The sequence below is a fragment of the Apis dorsata genome, unplaced genomic scaffold, assembly GCF_000469605.1.
Source record: "Apis dorsata unplaced genomic scaffold, Apis dorsata 1.3 scaffold_941, whole genome shotgun sequence".
Lineage (NCBI taxonomy): Eukaryota > Metazoa > Arthropoda > Insecta > Hymenoptera > Apidae > Apis > Apis dorsata.
This window is the reverse complement of record NW_006264051.1, coordinates 5,845-16,983: the sequence shown is the minus strand read 5'-3', so window position 1 is coordinate 16,983 and position 11,139 is coordinate 5,845. Positions and strand designations below refer to the sequence as shown.

Here is an 11,139-nt window from a genome sequence, read left to right as displayed (position 1 = left end):
TGTTTTCTTATTAAACACTAATTTTTATTATTTTTTATTATAATTTATTGCTATTTATTTTATCATATTTATTATGATAAATTATTTTCTAATTTAAATATAGTATAAAAAATTATATATAATATAAATTATATTTTATTATATTATATTATATTATATATAATATAAATTTGTCCTTTTAATGTATAGTTAATTTTATTTAATTCATTCTTTTATCATAAATTTAATTTCAATTTTTTTTTATTTATTTCAGCTTTATAATTTATAACTGATGATATGGCAGAAGCACATTCAGCTGTAGCATTTAGTTTTTCTATTACTCATGAGGGATGGGATGTTAATTTTGATAGAGAAGTTTTACATTTAGTATGGCAATCAGGTATCCGTTCTTGGAAGAAAAGATTTTTTAGATTTGTTGTAAGTAAATAAATATTAATTTATAATATAATTTTTAAATGAATATAAAATGAATTAAATAAATTTTAGAACAATTTAAGAAGTGGTGTATATCCTGCTTCTTTAGAAAGTTTATGGTTTACTATAGCTGTAGTGACTGCTATACATTTTGCTGGTTTTAAGGTACCTTATGATCTTGTTGAAAAAGCTGCACCGTATCTTTCAGCGTAAGTTTACTTATATTTTTTTTAGTATGATTTTTATATAATTTTAATAGAATAATTTATATTTTTACATAGATCTTCAGTATTGGCTCATTTAGCAGGATCTTTTATAATTGGATTGCTTTTATGGTTGATAGTAATATATGTAATTCGATATACTTTTAAATTATTACTTATGTACAAGGGATGGATGTATGAATCAAGAGAAAAAGGATGTAGTGCATCGAGGATCACTAAAATGTGGACCACATTAGTGAAATTGTTTTTTGGGTGGCATAAACCAATGCTTTATAGTTTTCAAGGATCATTGCCAAGGCTACCATTACCCTCAGTAGTAGATACAATGAAGCGGGTTAGAATATAGAATATTTCAATTTTACAAAATATTCAATTTTAATTTATAATTATAAATTATTATATATATAATTATACGTATAATTACTATACAAGAAGAATAAGAATCAAATAGTTTTGAGTATAATAATTTCATATAACTTTTTTATAAATACAGATATTCAAAAATCATATAAAGATCACATATATTTTTTCATGTGAAATTTTTGCTATATTAATGCAATTTTAAAAAAAAATACAAAAAAATAAAAAGTAAAAATCAATTTATAACTAATATCATATTTAGTTAGTTTAAAGAATATTTTAATTTTTAATTTTATAAAATTATATGAAAAACAAATAAAACAAAATACTAATACTATATTATTATATATATTATTATATATTATTAGATATAGACTATATTCATTTCTTTATTTATATTTATCGAATTTATATGTATATTTATATCTATATTTATATATATTTAATAGTACCTAATATTTAATATAATATATTTAATAATATAATTTATATATATATATTTAAATAGTACCTACGAAGTGTTCGACCATTGCTCGATGATGAAAATTATGCTCGAATGGAGACATTAGCTAATGAATTTCAAAAAGGAATTGGTGTAAAACTTCAGCGATATTTAATTTTAAAGTCTTGGTGGGCTACTAATTATGTATCTGATTGGTGGGAAGAATATGTGTATTTACGTGGACGATCTCCTATTATGGTTAATTCAAATTTTTATGGTATCGATGCTATTCTTATGTATCCTACTAATGTACAAGTTGCCCGTGCTGCAAGTGTTATTTATTCGTGTCTACAGTATCGACGGCTCATTGAACGGCAAGAATTAGAACCGGTTAGTAAATTATTTTTTATTATATAAATAATATATTTTTTTCATCTTTAATTAATCAAATATTTGATAATTATTTGCGAAGAGACAGTATTAGTATTTTAAATAATTTTCCATAACATAGAATAAAATTTTTTTCATTTAAAACTTCATTTTTGAAACAATGAATTTGAACATTGTTTAAATATAAGTAAAATAGACTGATTAAATATGAATGAATTATCAATAAGTTATTCTACATATAAAATTTAAAATTAATTTTATTTCGTTTAAAAATTAGTTTTCAAAGAAAGCAAATTTTAGAATTTGTTGATTGCATATTTTTCTTATTTTTGATTTTCTCAAATATAAAAAGTTGAATAATAAAATTTTATTTTTTTGTTTATTTTAATATGTAGAATATTTTTAATATATAATAGAATATTTTTTTGTTTATTTATAATATATTAATATGTAGAATTAATATGTAGAAAATTGTATCAATAATTCGTTTATATTCAATCGAAAATTAGTCAATTTCATTTATATTGAAAACTTTTCAAACTTAATTTAATATTACATAAAAATTTAAATTTTTATTTTTTTTTTATTTTTTTTTTTTTTTTGCAGATATTAATTCAAGGATTGGTGCCTCTTTGTTCATGGCAATATGAAAGAGTATTTAATACTACAAGAATACCAGGACGTGAAACAGATAAAATTATACATTATCAAGATTCTAAACATATTGTTGTATATCATAAGGGAAAATATTTTAAAGTTCCTATTTATCATAAAAATCGAATTCTTCAACCTTCTGAAATTGAAATGTAAGTCAGATACAATTTTATATTTTTATATTTAATTCTTAATCATGCATAATGTTTTTTAATGTATTTAAAACTATTTTTATTTTATCATAGTATAATAACCAAAGACATGAAATTATTTTTTTAAAAATAAGATTTTATTATATATTTTTATTTATATAATTTTAATATAATTAAGTATATAATAAAATACTTAGTACTTAATATAATTAAGTATATAATAAAATTGTTCTTTTTTATTTTATTTTAAAAATAAAATAAAAATATACAAAATAATCTCAATGTGGATTAAAATTACTTAAATAAAAAAAAAATATTAAAGTATACTATTAGTATTAATATTTTATATATATGTTAAAATATATTCATAGATGAAAATTTTTATGAAATTAATAAATTTATGAAATTAAAATTTATTCTTTTTGATGCTATAAAATAAAAAATTTTGTCTTAGATTTTATTGATAATTATAAGAAAAAGAATTTCTCATAAATTTCAATGACTAAAATATGTTGTCAAATTATGTGATATTAAATAATTTTTTCCTATATATGTTACCATCATTTCATTTTAATTTTTAAGACATTAGCAAAAAAACTTCCTAATATAATTCATCAAGAAATTTTAATTTTTTAGAATTCGGCGATATATATGAACTTTCTTGTTATTTATGATCATTATTTCGGATATATATATAACAAAATTTTTATTTTCATGAAAATATAATTTTGATAATCAAATTTTTTAATATAATAAAATATTTAATATAATAAAAATATTTCGACTTACAAATTCAAAACTGAGATTTAATAAAATAAAATTTAAAATATATCTGAAATCAAATCATATATATATTCTTATACATACTTCTATAATTAGGTTTATAATATAGATTAGGTAGTAATTTAGTATTATTATCATGAGTAAAGTTTAGATTAGGTTATATATGAATAGTGATTGTTGTTAGGCAATCGCCTATGCTAGAAAGTTTTTTATAAATATCTTTCTGTTATTATATTATGAATAATGCTATGAATTTTACTATAGCAATCCCATTTTTTTTTATTTTATTTTATTTCTTTATAATTCGTACAATACTTTAGAAAACATTTATTAATGAATTTATTTATATTATTATTATATATTATTATTTTTCATTAATTCGATTATATATTTATTTTGTATTTAAGATATTAGTAGATATGCATGATTTTATTGACATGATAATGCAATAAGATTACGTACATAAACTTTAGTATAGACAAGCACAAAAAGTATGCAAATTACATGTAAATTCGTACGACACGATTAAAAAAAAAAATCATTATAAATGTTGTTTTTCGCAAAATAATTTTAATATATCTTATGAATAAATAAATAATCATACATAAATAAGAAATATCATATAAATATAAAATAATATTTTATTGAGAAATTAAAATAACAATAACAAATAACAATTAATAAATTTTGATAATATAACAATAAATTATTATATTATAATATTTATTTATATTAGTTCTACTTAAAATATTGCTATAAGATTAATATTTATTAGAAATTAAATAATTCTTATATAATTGAAGCATTTTTATTAATGAAATCATAAATGAAATACATGTTAGTATCAATCAAAAATACTTGTGACAAGTTGATACCAAATCGTACAATTTATTAATTGTTATTAATATTATATATTTATTATCTATAATGATCTTGATATACTTTCGATTAAGAAACAGATTAGATAAATATTGTCAATTAATATATTTAATGAAAATCAATTATTATTATTTTATAATTTTGTTATAATTTTTTATAAAATACTTTTTATATTCATAACTTTTTAAATCCCTTTTTTAATTTGAAACTGTTATTTTTTAATTCTAATTGTTAAAAATTATCAGAAAACAAAAAAATATAAAAAATTTTTGCTATTTCAAAATAAAATTTTAATTGTTTAACTTTTAAATTTAATATTTAAAGATTGTTTTATTTAATTTTCAATGTTTTCAATTTTAAATATTACGAAATTTAATATTAATATTATGAAATTTATGCTTATATATACTAAATATACATTTTTTAAAATATTTAAAAAAATGAATAAGTAGATAATTCAAAATTTCTCTATCTAACAGTTAACCAAAATTTTCTTTTGTGATATAAAAATTTGTACAAAATACAAGTACTTACATTTTTTAAATTTATTTGCCTCTTCTGTTTTATAAATTTATGTTCAAATTTATGTTCATTCTTTTGAAATTCGAAGCAATATATAAAATTTATCGCATTAAAATTATCGCAATAAAAAATATTCTATTTTTTTTAATTTTTTATAAACTTTTAGGTTTTTTAATATTACATTATGTAATACAATGATTCTTATTATAATATTATAATATTTTGTTAATACTATAATTTTCTGATTGCAAAATACAAGTATGATTAATAAGTAAATGAATTATTAATGAGTTTCTTTTTATAATAAATTTTATTTCACAACTTGTTAACGAATTATTCACTTCAATACTCAATTAAAGACTTACGTGACTTTTCAAGCATTATATATCTTCTTTATCATTTAGTAAAGATATTAGCTTAACTATAAATCTATTACAATATATTATCTATATTGATCAGAAACAATCTATAAAATTCAGAAAAAAATTAATCATTTGCAAACATTTTTATATTTTTTATTACATCAGTGGAATTAAAAATATCATCAGAGCTATCATAACATCTATGCATTAATAAATATAACATAAACGATAAATGTTTTTTCGAATGTATTTTTATTAAAACTAAAATAATTGAATCGAAAAAACAAAATATTTACAAAATTAAGTCAATTTCTGATGATATTTTTGTGAATTCTGCTTTATTGAATAGAAAAATTATTTTCTAATTGATATATAATATAATCTCATAAATCAGTTTGATTTAAATCTAAAAATTAATTTGTTCATTTAATATTAAATATATCAAAAATTTATATATTCATATATTATATATATTTATTCTTATCATAATCGATCAAATAATTATAATAAATAAATCAGATATATATATTTCTCTTAAAATAAATCAAATAAAACAAAAAAAAAATAAAAATTATAAAATAATATATGAATTATTATAAAATTAAATATTTTATTTTTTTATTCTGCTTTATTTATAAGTTAACAATATTAATTAATATTAAAATAAAACAATAAAATAATAAAAATTATTGTAATAAAAATTATTGTAATAAAAATTATTAATGTAACTGTAGTACTAATCTAGTTTTAATATAATTTGTTATAAATACAAATATAATTGTTAAAATCTCATTTCGGAGATCAGCATTTTTGGCAATTTGAACATTAAATTCAATTCTTTTCATTGTTATAAACAAAATACATAATATTTTTATTTCTTCTTTATTTTTCTTCAATTTAATGTTCTAGTTTTTGTAATCTTATTTTTTATTTTGTGTTTTTTTAATTTTTTTTCTTTTTTAACTTAGTCATTTATTTTTTTTTAATTTTTTTAATTTATTAATATAATGTAGAAAATTGAAATGAAAATTTCATTTTTTTCAATTCTTTTTGTCTTTGTTTTTGTACATGTTATTGGATAACAATTTGGAACGTTTTTATTTAAAAATATTATTGAATTAAATAATTGTTTAATACTTTTTTATCTATTTTCTTAGAAATTCAAGATATGTCCATTATAAATGTCTTTTATTGATTTATTATTTTTTCCAATGAAATTAACTAAATAATTAACTAAATTAAAAAGTATTAATTAAAATTAAAAAATAAATTAAAATTAAAAAATATTTTTAAATTATATTATAATTATAAATTATATTTATAAAAAATATTAAAAATCTATAAAAATATTAAAAAATAATTAATATTAAAAATAAAAGATTCGATGATATTGTAAATTTTAAAAAAATAATTTCGATAACCTAAATACTAAAACAAATAGGAGCATACAAAACATACAAAACTGAAATTTGTATTTTTTAATAATAAAGGGAAAATATTTTATTTGGAAGAAAGCGAATTCATTAAAATTTTTTTTATGAAAACCAATATCTATACAAACAAAATGCAAAAATAATTAAAAATTATTTAAAAAGATATAACGCAATTTATATCTTTTGACCATGAAAATTGATAAATAATAGCTTACAACTTATATGGATATATAATTATATGGACATATATGGATATTTATTTTCGATAAACACAATTTAATTTTTAATTGTGCACGTGCAATATGTTGATAAAAATATGTTGAAAGAGAATTAATATTTATTTTATCTATATTTATATAAATAATGGTTTAATAGTATTTCAATTGTAAATATTATTAATAGTATTTCAATGATAAATATTAATAATACAACTAATGATCAATATTAATACTGTTTAATGGGAATTAAGAACTATTACTTCTTATTTATAAATATAATGAACGAAAAATTTTATCGAATATTAACGAATAAATCAGTCATTTGATATTTTAAAAATTTTAGTATTAATTATATTTACATTTTTTTTTACAAAAATTTTTTAATTAATTTAGAAAAATGACTTGAGATATTATTATATTGAAATATATTTTTCTTCTATTTAACAGAGTTGATATTATTTTCAATTATACATAGGATTTATTTTTTTTAGAAATATACTTGATATATATACTTTTTGTGACCATTGGTTAATTTTGATCTTATGCAATTTCTTTTTTCTTAACATTATTTATTTTTTTTTTTTAAATATTAATATTAAATGTTAAATTTTTGCTTCTATATTTGTTCATTCTATAGATAAGAATAGAATAAGAATAAAAAATAATTGTAATATAATTTTGTTCATATTAAATTTATAATTCAGTTCATGTTTAAAATTCTATAATTTTTTTTTATATATTAGCTACACTTATATATTGACAACTATTTATCATGCTGAAGCATGTTGTGATACACATATCAATCTCTAGGTTTTATGATGCAATTTGTAATATTAATCGACTGTTACCATGTTAATTAGCATATCGGTATTAGACGGTATTTTTTATCAATACAAAAATTAGTTTGATCAAGAATTAGTTTGAGCAACGTTAAGTTACAACACGTGGAATGTATCGATATCGAATATTCAGTTTCAAGGATTGAATATTAATTGAGTTATATATACATATAATTAATGATGTCTTTAATGATATTATAAAAAAATCTACTGACTATATTTTTGATCTTCTTGATTTTTAGGTGTATATTATCTAAATATTGGAAAATATAAATATTTATTCATAAATAATTTTTGTATTCATTCAGTTTGATTATTTTTAATTTTCTCAACAATGTAGAATTATAAAATTTATTTCTTTCAATTATCTTTTTATCTATTTCTTTTTAATTTTCAATTTTTTATTTTTAATAAATAATAAATATGTATTAAAAAATATACATAATAGTTTTAATAAATTTTATGTTTTTAAGTTTTAATAAATTAATTTTATAATAATATCGATGAATATAATAATATCGCTGAAAAATGAGACATTTTTAAAAACATGTTTCACTTATTACGTTAATATCAAATTACAAATTATATAATTTCATGAAACCTAGAATTTGATATTGTATACATTACAATATTTCTGCCTGTGTGGTTATTTTATAAAATTTTAGACCAATATATATATTACATAAATATTTATTTATAAAAAATAATTATGAAATAAATTGAGGAAAAAACTACAAAAAATTCGAAATGATTTTTCTTTTTTTAATTTTCATTTTATTTACACGTATATAAATGTATATCAATGAAATGTAAAATTTTTATCTTATCTTTTTTATTGTGTATTTATTATATTATTATTTGCATATTTAATAACAAATATTTTTGATATAATATGTCTTATTTCAGACAAATGCAACAAATTTTAAATGATAAATCAATACCATCAGATGGTGAAGAAAAATTGGCTGCTTTAACAGCTAGTGAAAGAACTGCATGGGCAAGAGTTAGAGAAGAATTTTTCTCAAAGGGAACAAATAAAACATCATTAGATCTTATTGAAAAAGCTGCATTTATAGTTGTATTGGATGATATACCATATATATATGATCCAGTAAGTGACATTAATTACAAAATAATATTTTACTCGTTAAGATATTTTTTTATTAAAAATAAACATGTCAAAAGAAAAAATAATTATTTCAAATAAAATAAAAAAATTATTTGAGAATTCAAAATTTAAAATTTTATTTGAAGAAATTATTTTCAAATGATTATTTACTAAGTATAAATTGAATATTTCAAATAATAACAGAAAATAAAAAATAAAGTTTTTCATTTATAAAGAACAAAAATTTCATATCAGAAAAGAAATAAGTTAATGATTAATTTTATAAGAAAAATCATTACAACATACAAGAAAATATTTTTTCAAAAAATATTTATATGACATTATATAGTAAATATTAAAATACAAAATAAAATAAGAAATATTAAAATAATTGAATAGATGTCTTTATATTTTATAAAATTTACAGATAAATGTTAAATCTACTTTTTGCTCACTATACAATAATAAAACAAATAGCTGATATAATATATTATACTTTTTTTTTTTTTAATATAAATAATCCAATAATGAGAAATTTATTTGACTTCAAATACAAAATTAAATATTAAAATATCAAAAATTATTGTCTTTGATACTGACATCAATTTTTCACGAGATAAAAAGAAATTTTTTCTTAATTAAAAATTAAATAATTAAAATGTGATAAAAATTTTTACATATATGTTTTTTTTTTACTTTCTTAATATTAATTTTTATGTAATTCCTATTATTATCAAATGTTAAAAACTTTAACAAAATATCTTCTGAAAGTAAATATAAAAATATTTTCAATAGAAAATATTCCATATTCTTCAATAGAAAAATTTTGAAAAATTTCTAACATTGTTCTTCTTTTAGACATTTATTCAATTAATTTTTAAAATACTAATTATTATTTCAATAATATTATTTTTGATTGAATAATAAAATAAATAACAAATGAAATAAAAATCTTATTTGAATAATTATTTGCATTTGATAATACTCAATTTATAATTTATAGTTTTTAATTTTTATGTATTATTAGGAAGATCCAGATAAATTAGATGAATATGGTCGAATTTTATTGCATGGCAAAGGATATGATAGATGGTTTGATAAATCGTTCACTCTGTGTATAGGTAACAATGGCAGAGTAAGTAATTATCTAAAAAATAATTTGAAAGTAATATAAAATAATTTATAACATAATATAATTATTTTATAATAATTAATATTTAATATATATAATATATATTAATAATATACATAATATAATTATTAACATTTTATTACACAATTATTAATTATAATTAATAATTATTATTATATATTTATACAATAATTANTATGATATAATAATATGAATTAAATTTATGTGATATATAATATGAAACATTTCCATTGTTAAAATCATAATATATATAAAAAATTATATATATAAAATTAATATAAATCATTTCATTTAAGTGAAAAACTGAAGAATATATATAAGAATATATATTTCATTATTATTATTGTTAATATCATTAATTATTGTAATTAAAAATTAGATAAAAATAGTACAATTTTGTTTATTTAAAAAATACATAACAATTTAAATTATTTAAGATCCATATAAAGTAAAAACATTATATATTAGTATTTCAATAACTGTCACAAGATTGAATCTGCAATGCAATATTCACCAAAACAAGTATATAGATTTTAAAAGATATTTATATAGATATTTTAATTTTTCTTTAAGTTTCACTTATTAAATAGAGAGAAAAATTTAATATTTTTATTTAATCTTATATTATTTAATAATTCAAATTGAATTAAATATGGTTTTATTCAATATCATTTTCATGAATAATTTTATTATTATATTTCATGAAAATTTTATTATGATAATAAAAAATTTATTCTGCCTTTTTTATTCTGCCTCTTACCCGATAAAATAAATTCTGGTTTTAAGAAATTAAGAATTTAAGAAAATGCAACAATTAATAAGTTTCTAATGTATGTATTTATATTAATTGTTTATATTAAACGAATTTATAGTTCAATAAATATCATTTATATATATTTAAAAAAAATAATAATATATAATAATAATTTAAAAAAAAAAAAAAATATAATTTAATCATGAATTCACTATAATTTTCTATTTTTCTATTTTTTTTTATAATTACAATGATACATTGTTTTATAATAATAATAATAATAATAATAATAATAATAATAATAATAATAAAGAAAATATTTAATGAATACAATAAAAAAATTTTGCTAAAGATTTTATATATTTATGTTCAGATTAAAATAAGATATCTAAAACAAGTCACTTGAATATTTTAGCTGTTGTTAGTGATAGAAAAAAAATGTATCAGATCAA

The 11,139-nt window shown here is 16.6% G+C and overlaps 1 protein-coding gene across 1 annotated transcript in view; it reads left to right on the top strand.

Annotated features, from left to right (window-relative positions):
* The window catches only part of LOC102681005 (carnitine O-palmitoyltransferase 1, liver isoform-like), a 16,566-nt gene extending 6,588 nt beyond the window's left edge, over nucleotides 1–9,978 (top strand). The window contains exons 2-8 of the mRNA XM_031514247.1: nucleotides 254–417; nucleotides 487–623; nucleotides 696–972; nucleotides 1,507–1,830; nucleotides 2,437–2,636; nucleotides 8,579–8,783; nucleotides 9,808–9,978. Coding sequence (XP_031370107.1) covers nucleotides 277–417; nucleotides 487–623; nucleotides 696–972; nucleotides 1,507–1,830; nucleotides 2,437–2,636; nucleotides 8,579–8,783; nucleotides 9,808–9,954 — 1,431 coding nt within the window. The 5' untranslated portion in view covers nucleotides 254–276 and the 3' untranslated portion in view covers nucleotides 9,955–9,978. The remainder of the gene's footprint in view (nucleotides 1–253; nucleotides 418–486; nucleotides 624–695; nucleotides 973–1,506; nucleotides 1,831–2,436; nucleotides 2,637–8,578; nucleotides 8,784–9,807) is intronic.
* The last annotated feature ends 1,161 nt before the right edge of the window (nucleotides 9,979–11,139 follow it).